The 21,366-nt window shown below is 44.2% G+C and overlaps 1 protein-coding gene across 13 annotated transcripts in view; it reads left to right on the top strand.

Moving 5' to 3' along the window:
• LOC129729587 (sodium/hydrogen exchanger 9B2) overlaps positions 1-21,366 on the top strand; it is a 292,387-nt gene that overhangs the window by 214,265 nt on the left and 56,756 nt on the right. For all 13 annotated transcript variants that reach the window (XM_055688270.1, XM_055688257.1, XM_055688259.1 and 10 more), the window contains 2 exons: positions 8,052-8,819; positions 8,936-9,058. In XM_055688270.1, coding sequence (XP_055544245.1) covers positions 8,052-8,819; positions 8,936-9,058 — 891 coding nt within the window. The remainder of the gene's footprint in view (positions 1-8,051; positions 8,820-8,935; positions 9,059-21,366) is intronic.

Below are 21,366 nucleotides of genomic sequence, written 5' to 3'. Positions count from 1 at the left end.
GGAAAACAACCAAAATAACTAAATACCTCCCAATATGGGTATTTCCGGTGTCAGATTGATGCCAGAAAATCTGCTGAAAATGACAGAATACCACCCAACAGGGCTGGAATTCACCTCAGTGCAGACAGAACCACACAAATTTGTACCCAACACATTTGCCATCAAACCGCGCGTGCCACTCCCAATATTTCGTTTGTGTTCTCTTCTCCCCATTCGCTCTTTTGTATTTCTTTTGCACCGAAAAAATGCGACTGAGTACACTTTGTGCATTTGCCAAAATGTGCGACACCACACATTGTGTTTACTTTGTGTGTTGCTTGGGGCAATGATTATCGGATTTGAAAAACGAACGATTATAGTATAATTTTTTTTTTTTTGGTTTTTGCACTTCATTTGACTCCTACTAAAATAATTTAGGAGCTAATTTTCAGTGCTGCTTAATGGGTTTTGTTTCAAAACTAAAAATGGTTTCTTCCCGGAGATAGCCGCAATATATCTCGTACATGAACAGTAGGGTGGCAATAGAAATCGACTTCCCGAATTTCGTTTAGAAATAGGGCTCGATAGTTTTGTCTTCGAAAAAAGTTCTCATACCAAACTTCAGCTTAATCTGACTTCGGGAACACGAAAGCATTATTTTGTGACCAATGAAAAAAATAGTTCATAGTAGTTCATAAATTTCTGAATATCAAAAAATTCTTATGCCAAATGTCTTAAAAATACATGAAACATCGAGATCTGGTATTATCCAAAAACAAAAAAAAAAAACAAAAAATCGATCGGTTAAAGTTTTACTTTTCGACTGAACGAACTTCTAAATGCGATTTTTCCATACAAGTCATTACCACCCTAATGAACGGTATCAGTAGTGAATGCATGTAGCGATTTTATATGACTACCGGGAGCGAAACATGTCTGGACGTGCGTAATATGTCCTGAGAAACACGTCCACGCCATTGAGAATCGTGTTTAAATGAATTCTTAAAAATGTATATGGTCCTTTCTTGGATCCTTTTCTCTGAGGCTATTTGTTCCACCCGCAACGCAACGCAAACTGCTCAAACTGAAGCTCTTTGTTCTCACGCAATGTGTCACAAAAAGCAGCACAAAGTGTTGTTCCGTTCTCCCTCTCTTGAAATATTTCTCACTTGGTGATAACTTTCATAGTCATTACGTTTTCGCTCTTTCTCTTTGTGCATGTTGGTTGTCAAAATGTGTAGGTATCGTTCTCGCTGTGCCATGACGTAAATTTAACACAATGAGCGCAATGAGTGTGCGAATGACAGCCCTGCCACCCAATTAGAGATGGTCGGGTTTGATGTTTTTCAAACCCGTACCCGACCCGAACCCGATTTTTTTTTCGGTCAAAACCCGAACCCGACCCGAACCCGAAAATTTTATTTCATTGAAGCCCGAACCCGACCCGAACCCGAAATTGTGAAACCCGAACCCGATCCGAACCCGAGATTTCATAGATTTTATAATCGGGTTTCGGGTTTTAATACCCAAACCCGACCTGAACCCGACATTTTCAAACCCGAACCCGACCCGAACCCGAAAATATTTTTTTCACAAAACCCGACCCGTACCCGACACTTTTAAAAATTTTCAAACCCGAGCCCGACCCGAACCCGTCGGGTACGGGTCGGGTTCGGGTTTCGGGTTTTCAAACCATCTCTACGCCCAATATGAATATATTCAGAATTAAGGCGATGTACAGAAGCCAAAAGTCGAGGATGCTGTCATTTCGATAAAACCAATCATTTCAAACGGTTTGTATTTGACTTTGATCATATCCTATGACCGATTCGTCGTGCATTTGCAGACTTTAAACACATCGCAAGGAATCAATGAATTTGGAACGTTCAAATAGTACGATACCACATTTAATTTATGTTGAGGCCACATATATCGATCAAAGCAGGTATAGTTTTCGATGGTCTTTTCCTTTTCATAGCTGGATTTCACATTTTTAAACATAACAGGCAAAGTAATAGTCCGATTGCAAAACAAATCAATATAGTCTTATGGGGCAACTAGACCTTCCATTTAACACTGATTTTATGGAAATCGGTCTAGCCATCTCTGAGAAACATGAGTGAGATTAAACAGTCTTCAGAACACGTTTCTTTTCCTAACTTTTGAACCACAAGTTCAATCTTTATAAAATTTGCAAGTTGAGAGTATTTTAGGTAGCCTGTTCATTTGAAACCAATTTTGTTCAAATCGGTTGTGTAGTTTTCGAGATAATGATGTTTCATGATTTTTACATTCTTATACATAACCTCTAAATTAAAAATCCGATTACAATAAAATTGAATAGGGCCTTATGGGACAACAAAAACTTTCATTTGCAATTGATTTCATGAAAATCGGTCCAGCTATCTCTGAGAAAAGTGAGTTAGAATAAAAATCTGCTCATACACACACATACACACATACAGAAAATGCTCAGCTCGTCGAGCTGAGTCGAATGATATATGCCATTCGGCCCTTTGGAGGAATTTATAGTTTCGGTTTTGCAAGTGATTGCTATACCTTTCTAAGAGAAAGGCAAAAACATTTTCGATTTTGATGCTGAAGATGACCTGGATTTATTGAAACGTAAAGCGAGAGACTTCGACGAGATGATGTTGCAGTTAAAAGAAAATTTACTGCGCCCGAATGCTCGAGGGTAGATAAAGTAAGAATACTTTCGGTTCTACCGAAATCTTGGAACCAACAAACGATAACAGAACAGTTTGAAACAACGGAATACATTGTGAAACAGGCTCGGCGCATATCAGAGGTTAGTGGAATACTGGCTATTTCTGACGTGAGGCTTGGACATGGATTGCCCCTGGAAGTAAAAAACGAGGTATTGCAGTTTTATGACAGTGACCAGGTCAGTAGAGCCATGCCAGGGCAAAGGGACCACGCTTCAGTGAGAAACGACGATAAGCGACAGCATGTGCAAAAGCGATTTTCAATGAATTCAATTCTTGAGGCTTATGTTTATTTTAAAGATATCAGCAAAACTGATATTGGGCTGAATTCTTTTAGGGCTTTGAAACCTAAGCATTGTAAATTACTTGGAAGCTCGGGATCTCATAATATTTGTGTTTGTACTGATCACGAGAATACTGAATTGATGATACACAGTCTAAAGAAATATTCATTCCAAAATGATTCTAAATTTTACTATGAACAACTATTATGTAGCTCAACTACACTATCCAAATATTGTTATCTCCGCATATCTGAACATTGCCCAAGCCGTACAGGTTTTGAAAACAGTTTTTTCAAAGAACTTGAGAAACGTTGTGTGAGAGAAATACCTTTTGAACAGTGGATTGCAACAGATCTATGTAATATAGAGGCACTTGTAAAAACCAATTGATGATTTTTTTTCATCGATTTCAGTATTTTTTATTAATAACATAATGTATTTTCTTCAAAAAAATATCAGTGAATGCTGTTCTGCTGTCTGCTGTTCGACGCAACTTTGTTGCGATGCTCTCACAAGAACGTTGTACGGCACTTACGTCCATTTTCCGGATACAATTCCGGATTCTTGTAGTCAGTTGCTTCGTATCCTTGGCCCTCCAATTGTTTTTATATACTAGGGCACTGAGTGAGCCAAAGAAATCCTCTATTGGGCGGCGCTGGGGCAAGTTTGTTGGGTTACGATCTTTCGGCACGAACGGTATCTTTTTCTCCTCAAGATACGCCAGCGTCTTCTTGGCGTAATGGGAAGACGCCTTGTCTGGCCAGAAGACGTACTTCCCATCCGCGTGATGCTCGTTCAGGAACGGCAGCAGGATTTTATCGAGGCACTCTTCTTGATAGATTTGTTGGTTGATTGCCAGACCGCTCGGCTTAAACCAAGGCTTTGAAATGCCCCGGTCGGAAGATGTACAACAAAACCTTTTTTTCAAACTTGTGCTTGAACTTGTATTTCACTTCAGGCGGTGTGGATGACTTGTCGCTGGAGTAGTAATTATCATTTCCTGGAATATGCGTTTTGGACAGCGGAAAATAGCTTTCGTCGTCCAGAACGAAAGACGTCCCGCGGTATTTTTTGGTCATCCACCGACACTGTGTTTTAACCGTCTCAATCTGCTCCTCGTGTACTCCGGCGACCTCGTCTTCTTCCTGTAGACGATTCCTTCCATCTTGAGGGTCCGATGGATCAATACGTGGGAGCAGCCATATTTCCGACCGGAATCACGCAGACTGGTTGCGTCCTTGTTGTCAAACAGCTTCTTTAACGATGTCTTCCTCTGCTTTGTCATTATCGTCACCGGACGACCACTTCCGACCTTCCGCTCTACGTTCAGGGAACCCAGGATACGATATACCGTACTGACAGGTACATTTTCTTCCTTAAAATGTGTCACCGTGAACTTTTTTCCTTGCTGGAAATGCGTTTCGTAGAACCGTACAATGCGTTCGCGGAGCACGTGCTGTTTCGACGCCATCTTTGCTTTGACTAAATTCAAACTAGCAAAACCAAACACGCCTACTGTTTCAAGGGAGCCCAAAGAGCAATTTTCTTGGAGAAAGAAAATTTTACGCTCTGTATTTGAGTTACTGAAAGGTATTGAAAAAATTTTCATTTTTTATTTAACACCCGTTATGTAATTTCTCAGAACTCATTTCTTGAGAACCGTTCGCCCAATCGTCTTGTTGTCAAAGAATGAATTGTATATTTTTGATCAAGCATTTCAATGAACGTATGGTTTTTGCTGGAGAACCACGGACAAATTAAGAAAAACGTGTATTTTCCTAAATTTTAAAAAATTTTCTAGTTTAAATCTGAAATAACTCGAAAACCAATGCCTTTAGAATGTTAACTACCAAGACCTTCTGATTTTAAATAACTCTCTGCATCTTTCAAAATCATCAGAGTAAAAATTTTTTGAGATTTCAAAAAACCGTACGAATTTGACATCGAGTCTTGAGCTTACAGGTTTCACACAGATTCAGTTCAAAGATCGAGGAGTTTCCTGTACATAAACAGTTGCAGCTTACAGTAGTTGTCTCCGGCAAATGTCGTAATATTTGTCAGTTTTATGTCGTTTGGATCCTTTACGAATCGGCGATTTTGCATGGCCGTGCGATTTATCAAGCAACATATTCCTATAATTTCTAAAAACTATTTGCCGTCTCTTAAGAATTGGTGAACCGAATTAGGAAATGTTACGTTGTATAAAAAGTAGTAGCTAAAGCAGATAATCGAATGCTTTCCACTTTACCGGTAGTTGAATTCTACGTGAAATTCACTTAAAATGCATATGTCTGCTGTAAAAGATTCACAGGATAAATCATCTCACCAGATCATGAATGAGCTCAAATGGCAACCACGTAGAATCTACGTGAAAATGACAGTGGAAAATATTCAATTATTTTGAGTGTAGTTATGTGGGGTTCACAGGAAAAAGCATCAACTTGCTATAGGCGATCAAAATGACTGTTCGGCTGACAGATGGCGCTGCAGTAAAAATGATGATGGTGATTTACAGGTAGCATTTTACCTATCAGGATTCTATTAGGAGTGAGTTAACACGAGTTTACGTAGCGGGAAACTTAAAATATTCAGATTTTTCCCACTGGGCGGTAGATTTAAACTAAGAAAATGCAATTTCAGCACGCTATGTACCTACCAACTCCTGTAAAAACATAACCTTAAATTAAAAATGAAACCGGATCTCATATATTTCTTATTTCATATGTATTTCCTTGACAATTATCAGTCTACTAAATGCTGCATAAAATTTCTAACCAGCTGCATTGTTATTGACGTTGAGAACATCCATTTTACGCAATTATCGCATGCAAAAATCCTCTTGTGTATATCAGCCTTGGCTAAAAAATGAATCTATCATCATTTTTCTAGTTCTAAAGTTCAAATCCAGAAGTCGCTTGGTAATTTTTAGTTTTGCGTTAAATCGCCAATTGTAGCTATTATCTCATCAAGTGATACTACAAGTCATATGAGTGCAATTCCAAACTAAAAATATAGTTGTGTTAAATATAAAAATATCTATTAGGAATTGGTTGGTATATGAATAGCATTAGCCCGAATCTGCCCAGAATTCCCCTAAAAAGCTGACTTTTTTTAACTTTGGATAGCTACTGCGTATTAAACTAATCTAACTTGATGTGATTGTCGTTATCAAGCAGCATATATGGGGGATATAAAGTAATGCTAAATGATAAAAATGTCATTAAATTTCATTTTAAGTCGAGAAATATTCAATTTGTTAAATTCTAAAGAAAACCTAAAATATCTAAAAATACTCGTGAATATTTTAATCATATTCCAAGTTATTAATATTTTTCATACAACTAAAACTCTTTTCATTGGTTTGCCGTTCTTTTTGGGGCAAGCATAAAAAATAGCTCTGGGCTTTATGAACCCGAAAATAATGACATCAAAAAACCTTAAAAGTTGCTGTTATTATTCATAGTTATACCACAATTTAATTATGTTTGCATTGTAAATACATCAGTTTTACGATAAATATCAATGTCCAGAACAATAATAAATCTTGTTTTTGCCATTTTGACCATGAAACGTTTGTATTACAACACGTATTTGATTTTTCTGATTTTTTGGAATTTTTCTCTACCGAACCTCGTTATCTCCTCATTGGTGCCAACCGGGGCACGAGTAACTAGTATGAAGATCGGGTAACCAACCCCGGAGGGTCTACCGGTCGTATGATGACAGGGGAAGCGGGCTTCTTTCCTCGGAAGAAAGTTTTCTGGACATTTAACGCCAACACAAGCGCCCTAAGTGACGCACCCACAAGCGCTATGTCCAAGTCCTAGTTGTGTTCGGGACTCAAAACAGTAGCACTACGTCGGTCCTTCTGCGAGAAAGTGGGGTTGGTCGTGGGCCTTGCAAGCCCGCACCGCGAAAAACAAAACCAAAGAACGCTACGACAGAAAATTCGAACCAGGATAATGGCAAAGACCCGGGCGACGAAAGCGGACTAACGATTGGATACACGGAACATGGAACTGCTGTACTCTCAATTTGCTAGGAAGTACCCGTGTACTTTCCGAAGAATTGAAAAATGACAAGTACAACATCGCAGCGCTGCAGGAGGTATGCTGGAAAGGGACAGAAGCAGAAGCGGGCAATCGGGTGGTGGTCGGTTAACCCAGGTTAGGAATTAAGGGCCGATTCTTTAACATTAGCATTACAAACGTGCACAACCCTCACCTCGGAAGTACTGATGATGACAAAGACGAATTCTACGCACAGTTGGAACGTGGATACGATCGCTGCCCAAAACATGATGTTAAGAATGTCATCGGGGATAACAACGCTCAGGTCGGTCAGGAGGAGGAATTTAGACCGGTAATTGGATGATTCAACACACACCGGTTGACAAATGAAAATGGCCTAAGATTAATTGACTTTGCCGCCTCTGTCTGTCATCCTACTGCATCTTGGTGCAACGAACCATTAAACTGCACTGTATTTGTAGCCTCTCTGTTGTAAAAAACTCATTTGAATTTGAAGAACCACCGCTTGTATTTAAAATAAAACTACATAACACCTCGTTTTTAAAATTTTGACCGCACCACACTTAATCATACATTTGTCAGTTAAATTTCACTTAATTAAAGAAATAAATAAATAAAACTTTTGAGAATTTGTATTTTTTGAACCAGTAGATCAATTTTCAATGTTTTTGGATCAAATTAATAGCAGTTTCTTCTAGTTTTAAGAAAAATATTTACTCATTAAGCGTAAAAATTAGAAAATTGATATAATTTTTGCTATATTCCCAAAATAAATTTACTAACAAAACAAATTTTCAAAAAATTGTCCATAAATAGAGTCAAATGTGGCTTTCGAAATAAAGCCCAGAGATAATTTTTATGTTTGCCTTAAAAAATGGCAAACAAACGAAGAGAGCTTTTTTATGAAAAATATCAATAACTTTGAACAGGATTGAGATTATTACGATTGCAGCCTTGCAAAATATTTGTATTAAGCAGCTCTAAATGTTAAAAGAAAATCTAAAGTCTTTGTAAATATATTTATTTTCCAGAATGTTGGATGGGTCAACATCGATGGTGAATTTACTAAAGTCACCGCCATTCTTCGCAAAATGGCCCTTGTGATAATATTGATTCGCGCTGGACTGGAAATGGATCCAAGCGCTTTCAAAAAAATCTATGTGACTATTTTGAAGCTTGGTCTCATACCGTGGATTGTGGAATTCGTTTTGATTGGTGTTATGACTCACTTCTTTCTGGATCTACCGTGGATGTGGAGTTTCATGTTAGGATCAATTATCGCTGCAGTTTCACCCGCTGTAGTAGTGCCATGCTTATTTAGACTGAGAACGAAAGGATACGGTGTCGTTAAAGGAATACCTACACTTATCATCGCAGTGGCTGGTATCGATGATGCAGCATCCGTGGCAGTATATGGCATAATTTCAAGTATTATGTTCACATCTCAAGGACTAGCGTTTCAAATTGCACAAGCTCCAGTTTGCATTTTTGGCGGTCTTGGTTTTGGAGTTTTATGGGGTACTTTATGCAAATACATTCCAGAAAAAGGAGATGCTTACGTTGTTCCGATTCGTACTCTCATGCTGTTTGGAGGTGGCATGATGGCTGTTTTTGGAAGCGAAAAAATACACTTTGAAGGGGCAGGCCCCCTTGCCGTCGTTTTTGCGGCTTTTACTGCCTCTTATTTTTGGTGCGGAGATGGATGGGAATTGGAGGATAATCCTGTTTCAACTGCGTTTGAAATATTTTGGATGATCTTCGAGCCAATTCTTTTTGGTATAACAGGAGCTTCCATAAAGGTAAATATAATTGAGATGTGTAAGATTAAAATCAACACTGTGGCATTATAGCAATTAAGTTTTTTATTTTCTGTTTTTTAGTTTATATCTCACGCTTTGGCTACGCTTCATTTCAGATAAGTGATTTAGACCCTCATCTTGTATCAATAGGAGTTGGTTGCATTTATGCTGGTATTGTGATCCGTATAGCAGTGACCGCTGGAATTGCTTTTGGTGATAAATTAAACGTTAAAGAAAAGGTAATAACATTACAAATTTGTAATATTTGCAATATTTTTGTATATTATGTATTATGTATTGAATTGTATTTTTTTCTACATCATATTGTTCTATCTATCCGTAAAAGAGAAAGCAACTTTCGTTTCAGTAAAACACCACATATATTCCATTTTCGCAATACATGTTTACAGTCGATCCTCCCAGATGGTCTCGGGGTACGATGCTGGCCTAACAAGCCAGTCGTCGTAGGTTCGAGTCTCGGCTCGGGAAAGACTGTTAGTGTCAGTAACAGGCATGTCTAAACCCACTACACCACCGCGTGTGTGTTTCAAGCGATGCCACGGAGGTATTTAGAATGCCCTTCAGTGCGTACACAAAACGAAAAACCCGTAGTGTTCTATATAAAGCAGCCCTTCGAAAGATTCGGCAATCACAGGCCCGAGTGTTCTTAACTTCGTAAGCCCTCGGGATCAAGGTGTTTGCTCAGCGACTGTATGTATTTTTATTTTCAGCCTACCCTGGAAATCAATTTTTTGAAATATATTCAACAACACTCGAAAGAACGTCGTTCATATTTGGCGATATTATGCCTGTAGTGTTTTTTTGTGCAAACAACATGTATTTGACAAGGCACAAGCATATCATTCTTGTTCTCTATATCAAATAATACTTACGTTATCATAATGAATGGTTTTATCTTATTTAACTCTGATTAAATCAAATCTATAATATGGATCTTACTTTCACAATAACATGGAAGCCCTTACAAAGGTTCATTAATTGGCAAACATAAGAAGATATTTTAAACAAAATTATTAACAAGTTCCAGCAAAAAATCGTAGCAATCCACAATTACATTTTTGTTTTTTGCTTGATATTTTTTATCATTTGCCTACAACTACATTCGCTGTACAGTAAAGTCTTTTTTACAAGGTTTTTTTCACACGGTTTTATTTTACACGGTTCTTTTTTACGACGATTTTCCAAATAACGCGATTTTTTTACGTCGTTTTCTCAAATAACGCGGTTTTTACACATTTTTTTTTGCACGATTTTTCGTTTTCGCGTAAAATTGTTACAGTAAGTAACAATAACGGTAACAGACTATAATAGGCTGTTTTTAACACAGTTTCATTTTTACACGGTTTTATTTTACACGGTTCTTTTTTACGAAGTTTTTCCAAAAAACGCGGTTTTTCTCTCGACGTTTTTCCAAATAACGCGGATTTTTTACACGGTATTTTTTGCACGGTACGTAGAATCAAGTAAAAAAGAACTTTGCTGTATTACGAAGACATCTAATATACGTTTATTATGGTAAAGTTTAAAATAATAATATATCATCTAACAATTTTGAAAAGTAAAAAAAGATTCTGAATGAATCTTAGTACATAAACAAAAAATTCACAAGCATTCACAGGCTCTTTCTCTTCTATAAATGTATATATTTAGGAATTTACTCTTTCGATACTATCCGGTCACGATTATTTAGTGAATATCAAAGGTACAATTAAATGCATATCCGTTGCAAAAATTTACAATTCTTGTTGAGTAATTTATGGTAATCATATTTATGAGATAAACTTTCAATCACCATCAACAGCAGCATTGCAGTTTTTCCTCGATTGCACACGTATAGAAATGTACGAACAAAAGTTTACCCACAGACTAACAGACATCGTCCACACGTCGAACAAATTTTCAATAACATCATCGTTTGGATGATTCCAGTACTTTACGTTAGTAACACTAGCACCATCTGCTGTCGTGTTCGCGCTGCGTCATGTATTTCGACATCAGCGCCAGCGTTACTGCATGTGTCAAATGGGAAACTACAAAATATGTATGAGCTTGCATGACAGCGCACCAGACGACGTTTTCGCGCGATGACTGTTATTCGATTGAAAATTTGAAATTAACGTTTTTTGTGGCGATGGAGCCAGGTTCCAGTGTTACGTCTGGTAGTCTGTGGTTTACCACTGCAATACGAATAGTACCGCTGCAGTACGAATAGAAGTGTACCGCTGAAATGTACGAATAGAAAAGTACCGCTGCAATCATAGACGACGAGAGACCTGCGGTTCTTTACTCCAATGGTACTTTTGCTTTCATGTTTTCTTTCAAAACATCAGTTTTTATTCATTCTGTGCCGAACACCATCAGTATCGGACGTGTTTGGTGATCGCTCCGATAGAATATAAAACAAAAGACGTGTGAACAAGTGTTGGCATTGTTTGCCTGGTCGAGTGAAATAAATCCGGGTTCAAGGTCGCGCCTTTGTGCAACTGTTTCGCATCGTGACTGCCAGCTGGTGCGTAAGCCGATTTGGCTGCTGGCTGAATTGTGCTACAGCAGTGGACGAGACACAAAAGAGGAAAAAGAAGAAGCCATCAATTGACAGTTGAGTTGTATCGCTGTGTGGAGTGATCTCACACCTGGCTCGCTGCTGGTGGCTGTTTGGTGCTGCTGTATTGGTGCTGCTGGCTGTAACGGCTGCAACTTCGAACGATCGGACAACCAACCTTACTGGAAGGGAGAAGTAAAAAGGTACGTGCTCTTGTCGGCGCTAGTGCGCTAGACTTAGCGGGATGGATGTAGATCCCTCGCCTCCCGCGCCACCATCCCCGAACCCCTCTGACCCTGACCCTTCTGTTACCCCCTCCCCTGTTCATTCTTCAGTCCCCCCTCGCCCCAGGCTTTACCCAGACGGAGCCCAGGGCAGCTATACTGTCTATTTTCGGCCAAAGGCGGGACCGAAATCGAAACAGTTGAACATCTTGCAGATTTCTAAAGACCTGACGAAGGAGTACAAGGGCGTGACCGAAATTTCCAAGGTCCGGCCTAACAAGCTCCGTGTCGTGGTCAGTAACCTGAAAGAGGCCAACGATATAGCTTGCTCTGAGCTCTTCACACGCGAGTATCGCGTTTACATACCCGCACGAGCCGTGGAGATCGACGGTGTCATAACCGATTCGAGTCTGTCCGTCGAGTGTATATTGCAAAATGCCAAAGGGTGCTTTAAGAACAACACATGTCCCGATGTAAAGGTGCTAGACTGCAAGCAACTGCGGCCAGCATCGATCATCGGTGGCAAAACAGTATACACTCTGTCAGACTCGTTTCGAGTTACGTTCGCCGGGTCAGCACTACCAAGCCACGTCTCGATCCACCGGGTTCGTCTCCCTGTGCGATTATATGTGCCTTGCGTCATGAACTGCCTGAATCGTAAGCAGTTAGGCCACACCGCCGCCTACTGCTGCAATAAGGCACGTTGTGGCAAGTGTGGGGAGAATCATGCGGATGATTCCTGCAGTAAAAATGCTGAAAAATGCATTCACTGTGGGGAGAGTCAGCATGAGCTCTCGACATGTGCGGTGTACATGCAGCGCAGGGATAAAATAAAGAGGTCTCTCAGAGAGCGTTCGAAGCGATCTTACGCTGAGATGCTGAAGAAGACCGTTACCACTTCTCCCATTACATCAAACCCTTTTGATCTGTTGTCCTCTGATGAAACCGATTCTGACGATTCACCAGCGGGAACATCTTACGCCAATCCTGGGGAGTCTAGAAAAAGGAAAAATATTTCCTCTCCTAAACTTCCCAGAAAAGGTCCTAAGATTTCTCAAAGTGAAATGAAAGTTACAAACAAACCAAACAGTGCTGCGGAAAAACCTAAGCAAACTCCTCCTGGGCTTGCAAATTTAAAGTCCCAGAAGGAGTTCCCAGCACTGCCAGGAACATCTAAAACCCCAGTTGTTCCTTTTGCACTCCCAGTTGATGAAACAAACTCTGGATTAGTGAAATTTTCTGACATTGTGGACTGGATCTTTGAAACTTTCAATGTACCCGATCCAATTAAAATTTTTCTTACAGCATTCCTCCCAACAGTTAGATCATTTTTGAAGCAGTTGACTGCCCAATGGCCCCTCCTTGCAGCGATTGTATCCTTCGATGCCTAATTCAACTGCGTATGTGAAGGATTCTATCTCTGTCTTACAGTGGAATTGTAGAAGTATTTTACCAAAAATTGATTCGTTTGAAGTTTTGATAAATAAAAACAAATGCGATGCATTTTCCCTTTGTGAAACTTGGCTTACTTCAAATATTGATCTCAACTTCCATGATTTTAATATTATTCGCCTTGATCGAGACACCCCATATGGAGGAGTACTTTTAGGGATTAAAAAGTGCTATTCTTTCTATCGTATTAAACTCCCCTCGATTCCAGGCATCGAAGTTTTTTTTTGTTTTTTTTTTTTTTTTTAAAGGTGGCGGGGAAATCTGCAAACAGACACCTGAGAAGAGAACTCAGGGTGTGGGGATGAGACTAGGGGAGAGATGCTGGGGTAGTTACACTCGCCCAGACACCTACTGATCCCTGTCCCGACCCACTAAAACCCCTCCAGTCTCCAGCCCTGGTCTTCCCGGAACGACGGTTAAGTATTACGTCGGGGAGTGGCTTTTGTGCGTGATGCACCCTCTTTACTCTTATAACCTCCTAGCTAACTACCTGGAGACTGGTAATTAACTACCACTGGCGTGTTGGTGGTTGACCCGCCACACACGTTGCAGCTCCAGAACAATCTGAGAGGCGGCCGCACAGACCGCGTTCCAGATGTCCGGGTCGTCGCACATCCTCCGGACTAGATTGTCCGGAGTAGTGCCAGGCCCGCTCACAGCCATCATGTTGCTCCTCGCTCTTGCGAAACGGGGGCATACGAAGAAAACATGCTCAGCAGTCTCCTCCTCCTCCACGCACTCGGGGCACATGGGGGACACCGCGTGTCCGAACCTGTGCAGATATTGCCTGAAACAACCATGGCCTGACAGGATTTGTGTCAGGTGGAAGTTCACTTCACCATGTCGTCTCCCGACCCAGCCGGATATCTCCGGTATGAGTCGGTGCGTCCATCTGCCCTTTGTGGAGTTGGACCATTCCCGCTGCCAGCGGAGCATCGAGAATGACCTTCTGGTACCTCGTATGCCCCTTGTGTCACGTTGGTCGAAACACTCTCTGTCCTCCTTGATGGCGATGCTGATAGGCATCATGCCGGACAAGACACAGATTGCATCGTATGACACCGTACGATACGCACTCGCAACTCTCAGGCACATGAGCCTGTAGGTACTTTCCAGTTTACCACGGTAACTGTTAGTACCTAGCGCTCTGGACCACACTGGCCCACCATACCTAAGTATGGACGAAACCACGCTGGCAAGAAGTCTTCGCTTGCTGCCATAAACCGCTGAGCTATTGGACATCATACGAGATAGTGCTGCAATAGCCGATGAGGCCCTCTTACAGGCATAGTCGACGTGACTCCCGAACGTGAGCTTGTCGTCCACCATAACCCCCAAGAGCTTCAGGGATCGCTTCGAGGTGATTGTGCAGTCTCCGACTCTGACCACCGCCTGTTGCTCCGATTTACGGTTGTTCACAACCGTGACCTCCATCTTATGATGCGCGAGCTCCAGTTTCCTGGAGCGCATCCAGTCCTCGACCTTGCGTATACAGTGCGCGGCCGTCAACTCGACCTCCTCGATAGACTCGCCGTAAACCTCCAGCGTTATGTCGTCTGCAAAACCGACGATCACAACCCCTACAGGGAACTTGAGTTTCAACACTCCGTCATACATGACATTCCACAACACCGGGCCCAGGATAGAACCTTGCGGAACTCCTGCGGTAATTGGGACGCACTTCTGACCCTCCTCCGTGTCGTAAACAAGTACTCGATTCTGGAAATAATTTTCCAGAATCTTGTACAGCGACACCGGTACATGGATGCTCCTGAGCGCGAGCGCTATGGAGTCCCAACTGGCACTATTGAACGCATTCTTCACGTCGAGCGTGACGATTGCGCAGTAGCGTATTCCCCTTCTCTTGCGCTGGATTGCTACCTCCGCCGTCTTGATGACGGAAGAGATTGCGTCCAGCGTGGACCTGCCCTTCCGGAAGCCGAACTGGTTACTTGCCAGACCGTGTACACCCTCCGTGTACCTCACCAGTCTGTTGAGGATGATCCTCTCAAGCACCTTGCCCGCGGTGTCCAGCAGGCAGATAGGCCTATATGCCGATGGGTCCCCTGGCGGTTTCCCAGCCTTCGGCAATAAGACCAGTCTCTGCCGCTTCCACCTGTCCGGAAAGAGACAGTCATCCAGGCACCTCTGCATGAATGCCCTGAACAGCCCGGGGGCCGTTTTTATCGCCAGCCTGATCGCCAGGTTAGGGATACCATCCGGTCCCGGTGCCTTGCTCACCTTTAGGGATTTGGCGATCACGATGAGTTCCTCATTCGTAACCCTTGCCTCCTCCCCTACCTCGACACGGCTGTCGTCGCTCACGGATTGGATGCTCGGCAGGTTGGCCGACCATCTCTGGTCTATGTCTGAGATACTGGAACGTCGGACGTGAGACTCGACTGCCGGAGGCCAAGGACTTGGCACGTGGCGTGGAAAGAGTCCCTCGATGATACGCTCCAGCATCGCTGGTGATCGCTCTGCAGGCGCCAGCGCGCCTTTAGTCTTGGCCATTACGATCCTGTAGGCGTCACCCCACGGATTTGTATTGGCATTCGCACATAGCCTATCGAAGCAGGCCCTCTTGCTGGCCTTTATCGCACTCTTTAGCATCGATCTTGCCGAACTGAATGCTGCGCGGCGCTCTGTCCTCTCTTCTTCGTTTCGCGCACGCTGCATCCTCCGTCTTGCACGGAGGCACGCACTGCGAAGGTCGGCTATCGCGTCCGTCCACCAGTAAACCGGTGGCTTTCCATTCCTAGGTTGGCGAGTCCTAGGCATGGTGGCGTCGCACGCCCGCGATAGCAAAGCAACTAGTTGGTCAGCAGTCGGGCGGAGCCAACTGCCCTCCTCGCGCTCCCTTCTCATTGCCTCTTCGAATACCTCGGCATCAAAGTGCGATGTCTTCCACCCGCGAACGGTCGGAGTGTTGGCTCTACCCGTCGCTTGCCGCCTCTCGTTGTTGTCTACACTATAACAGACCACCTGGTGGTCGCTATTAGTGTAGCCATCGTCTACCCTCCAGTTCTTGATCAGTCCTGGGCTGGAGAACGTCACGTCGATGATCGACTCCGCACCATTTCTGCTAAATGTACTTTTGTTCCCAACGTTGGCCAGATCTAGGTTGAGCTTTGCAAAAGCCCCCAACAGGATCTGGCCCCTCTGGTTCGTGAAGCAACTTCCCCACTCAACAGCCCAAGCGTTGAAGTCGCCCGCCACCACCAACGGCGTTAGGCCCGTTAGCTCCATGGATAGGAGGTCGACCATCTGGGTGAACCTTTCGGTAGACCAACGTGGCGGAGCATAGCAACTGCAGTAGAACACTCCGTTTACCTTCGCAACTACGTACCCTTCTTCTGAGGTTGAGACAACCTCCTGAACCGGGAACTTGCTCGTCGTACATATGGCCGCCAAACTGGACTTATCCGCAACCCAGTTACCGTTTCCGGGAGGGATGCGGGAGGGATCCGATATGACGGCGATGTCCGACAACGACTCAGTGGCTGCTTGGTGTAGCAGCTGCTGAGCCGCGAAGCAATGGTTCAGGTTCAGTTGCGTCACCCTTACGCCCGTGGTTTCGCAGCCGGCTTACCGGCTGGGCACCTGGGGCCTCCCATAAAGTGTTTGGCGTCCCGTTTCCCGGAACATACCATGCACTTGGGAGACTCCACACAGTCCTTTGCTTTATGGCCTGCACCTCCACATCGCCAGCACAGCTGGCTCCTATCGGGCCCCTTGCAGGTCCAGGACTTATGTCCGCCCTCGAAGCACCGGAAGCAAATGTCTGGTTGCTGTAGTATGCCCAGAGGACATACAGACCAGCCGACCTTCAACTTGCCCTCTTTCAGGGCCAGGTTAGCGTCCGCCGACGGTAGTCGGAAGGTAGCTATCTGGGTCCCCGCCGGACCTTTGCGGAGGCGGATTGACTCCTTAGCCACCTCCACCCCGCACTTCGCTTTTAGGGCTTGTGCAATGTCGCACCCCTCAGTGATTTCGTCCAGGTTTTTAAGCTGGAGAGTCACTTCTGAGGTGAGTGCCCGCACTTGCACCTCCTTCCCTAGGACCTTTTCAGCTACCGTTTTGTAGGTAGCCCCCTTGTTCTTGGCGTCCTTCCGGAGCTCAAGTATCATCTCGCCAGTGCGAGATCGGCGGATACTCCGCACATCCGCCCCCAGATCCTTGAGCTGGGTTTCCCCCCTCATCTTCTTCAAGACTTCTGAGTACTTCGACCCATCCGTCTTGAGTATGAGGGCATCACCCCTACTCCGCGCCTTTTTGACCTTTTTTGGTCCTCTGGCCGCTCCGCCATCATGTCGCGTCGCACCTTCCCGACGCTTCCTACCCTCTACGGTAGTCCAAGGGTTGCCCGTAGCCTCCACCTGTGCCTTTTCCGCGGTGGACCTTGAACCGGTTGGCGTGTGTTCCCGTGGGAGTAGCACGACCAATCGTTTCTTGGTGTTCCCGGGGACTGTTTCCCCCGGGGACTGCCTCGTTCGCTTAGCGACCTGCCCCGTGGAGCAGACCGACGCGAACGAGGGGGCGTCTGTCTGCACCTCTTTAGATGCAGTCGCCCTCCCGGTCCTGGCCGCTTTCTCGGCCACCTTCACCCGAGCTATGAGTTCTTCGTGCTCCTTTCTGGCTTCATCAATGGTGCTCCGAAGCAGGAGGAGGCTCTGCTTCAGGTCGCCAGCGATGTTTCGCCTGTTCGCCAAGAACTCGATTATGGCATCGAGTTGTTCAGACAGCGCCGCCACTCTTGGCCGCGTGTCCATACACCTTTCGACGGCCTTGACTAGCAAGGGACCGTCTACCGAGATGTCTGGTGTGGACACCGACGGATTCGTCGTTTTTCCACCTCCAGACTTTGCCGCATCCGTCTCCGCCTTCTTCTGCGGAGACCGCTGGATGCCACCTCGTGCGAAGGGATTTGGTAACCCCTCCGCACCCGTCTCTTTTGTTTTTGAGTTCAACATTTTTGTTTATTGGGTCCCCCTACCAGCCGCCATCCTTATCCATAATGGAGTAGTCGCCTAAATGGTCCCAAGGTAGTCTATGCCGGAGCAGTGAGGCCATGGCTAGGGGCGGCTGCCATAGCGCTTTATGGGCAACTATGACACCCCCGACCGGCGCAAGTCAGGAAAAGACATCTGATCCTACTCCTGCCGGGTTCCCACCAGGCAATGGACTCGGAACGTACTGGAAGGCCTGCCAGGTTTTACGGGACGGAGACCCCTGCACCGGTTGTAATCTCGCCGTTTCAAGCCGTTATCACACGACATTACTAAGGGAGCTCGGCGCAGGTGCCAGCCCAAAATCATGGTACGAAAACGAAATCCGACTCTTATCCTATAGTGATGCGACCAGTTGCCGTAATTGGGAACATTACTGGCATCAGTCCCAATGGGCGGTATAGTGCATTTGGGTGGTGGGAGCGGCACTACTCGCTCCGTCGGAGCTGCTTCCGGCCAGTGTGGCTTTTGCGAGAATTCAGCGGCCCAGTGCCTGAATCTCGCCACGACCTAGGCTAGCTCCCGCTGATGGTCCGGGACTGCTTGCTAGCAGTGAGCACTTCCGTGGCCTTCGGTAATCGCCAATTACCGACCCATGGTGGCATTCAGCTCTGCCCAGGCATCGAAGTTGTCGCATGTCAAATGACAATACATGGTAAAGAGCTTTGTATTGCCTCAATATATATTCCCAGAGCACAGGTTGGGCAACGGCTGCTCTTTGATTTAATAGAACTTCTTCCCTCGCCACGTTTGATTTTGGGAGACTTCAACTCTCATGGCGTGGCTTGGGGTTCCCCTTACAATGATAACCGCTCCTCTTTAATCTATAACCTTTGCGATGACTTCGACATGACTATTTTAAACAACGGTGAAATGACACGTATCCCGAAACCTCCAGCGCGCCCAAGCGCTTTGGATCTATCCTTATGTTCGACGTCGCTACGGTTGGATTACACATGGAAGGTAATCCTCGATCCTCACGGTAGCGACCATTTGCCTATTCTTATTTCAATTAATAACGGGTCAACTCGCATGCGACCAATTGACATTCCGTATGACCTCACACGGAATGTCGATTGGAAGTTATACGAAGAAATGATTTCAAAAGCGGTCGAGTCGATTCAACATCATCCACCACTTGAAGAGTACAACCTCCTCGCGGGCTTGATTCTCGACGCCGCGTTGCGAGCCCAAACGAAAAAATATCCCGGCGTAACGATCAAAGAACGGCCTCCCACTCCGTGGTGGGACCAAGAATGCTCCGATGTCTACACGCAAAGATCCGACGCGTTTTTGGCCTTCCAGAAGGGAGGTATACCTGGCGACTATTTACGGTATTCGGAGCTTGATACCAAGCTTAAAAGTTTGGCTAAAGCAAAGAAACGCGGATATTGGCGTCGGTTCGTGAACGAGACGTCGAGGGAGACATCGATGAGCACTCTTTGGAACACAGCCCGAAGAATGCGGAATCGCGTAACGGTCAACGAAAGCGAGGAGTCTTCAAGTCGGTGGATATTTGATTTTGCCAGGAAAGTATGTCCGGATTCTGTTCCTAAGCAAAACATTGTTCGCGATGCGTCTCCGGGCCACGCCGCGATAAAATCACCTTTTACGATGGCAGAATTTTCAGTTGCCCTCCTATCCTGTAACAATAACGCGCCTGGGTTAGATAGAATCAAATTCAACTTGTTGAAGAATCTACCCGGCAATGCCAAGAGGCGCTTGTTGAACTTGTTCAATAAGTTCCTGGAGCAAAACATTGTACCGCAGGATTGGAGGCAAGTGAAGGTGATCGCCATCCAAAAACCAGGGAAACCAGCTTCTGATCACAACTCTTATAGGCCGATTGCAATGCTATCCTGTATCCGGAAATTGATGGAAAAAATGATACTCAGTCGATTAAACCACTGGGTCGAATCAAATGGTCTACTATCAGATACTCAATTTGGCTCCCGCCGTGCCAAAGGGACAAATGATTGTCTTGCGTTGCTTTCAACAGATATTCAGCTGGCGTATGCTCGCAAAGAACAAATGGCGTCTGCGTTCTTGGACATTAAGGGGGCTTTTGATTCCGTTTCAATTGACTTTCTTCCGGGTAAACTTCACCGGCAAGGATTTTCTCCAATTTTAAACAATTTTTTGCACAATTTGTTGTCCGAAAAGCACATGCATTTTACGCATGGCGATTTGGCAACTTTTCGCATTAGCTACATGGGTCTTCCCCAGGGCTCATGTTTAAGCCCCCTTCTTTACAACTTTTATGCAAATGACATGGACGAATGTCTGGCAAATTCATGCACGATAAGACAACTTGCAGACGACAGTGTAATCTCTGTTACAGGAGCCAAAGCTGCCGATTTGCAAGGACCATTGCAAGATACCTTGGACAATTTGTCTGCTTGGGCTTTACAGCTAGGTATCGAATTCTCTCGGGAGAAGACTGAGATAGTAGTTTTTTCTAGGAAGCATGAACCTGCTCAGCTTCAAACACAATTAATGGGTAAAACGATTTCTCAGGTTTTGGTACACAAATATCTTGGTGTCTGGTTCTACTCTAAAGGCACCTGGGGTTGTCACCTGACGTATCTGATGAAAAAATGTCAACAAAGAGTGAATTTTCTTCGTACAATAACCGGACAATGGTGGGGAGCCCATCCAGGAGATCCTATAAGGCTTTACCAAACAACGATATTGTCTGTTATTGAATACGGGTGTTTCTGCTTCCGCTCCGCAGCAAACACACATTTGATCAAACTGGAGCGAATACAATATCGTTGTTTGCGTATCGCCTTAGGTTGCATGCAGTCGACCCATACGATGAGTTTGGAGGTCTTAGCTGGAGTACTATCATTGAAAAACCGCTTCTGGAGCCTGTCTTCTCGTATTCTTATCAAATTTGAGGTCTTGAACCGTCCCGTGATTGAAAATTTTGAAAGGTTAATCGAACTTAATTCTCAAACCCGTTTTATAACATTGTATTTCAATCACATGTCCCAAAATATTAACCCTTCTTCGAATATTCCAAATCGTGTCGACTTATCAAATACTTCTGATTCTACTGTGTTTTTCGATACATCCATGATAGAAGAAACTCGTGGAATCCCGGATCATTTACGCGTGCAGCAGATCCCCATAATTTTTTCCAATAAATATCGAAACATCAACTGCAACAATATGTTCTACACTGACGGATCACTTCTTGATGGGTCCACTGGCTTCGGTATTTTCAATAACAATTTAACCGTCTCCCCTAAGCTCGATAATCCTGCTTCTGTTTACGTCGCAGAATTAGCTGCAAT

Source organism: Wyeomyia smithii, chromosome 3 (assembly GCF_029784165.1).
Source record: "Wyeomyia smithii strain HCP4-BCI-WySm-NY-G18 chromosome 3, ASM2978416v1, whole genome shotgun sequence".
Taxonomy (NCBI): domain Eukaryota; kingdom Metazoa; phylum Arthropoda; class Insecta; order Diptera; family Culicidae; genus Wyeomyia; species Wyeomyia smithii.
The sequence above is the reverse complement of the archived record's forward strand: the minus strand, read 5'-3'. Positions and strand labels throughout refer to the sequence as shown.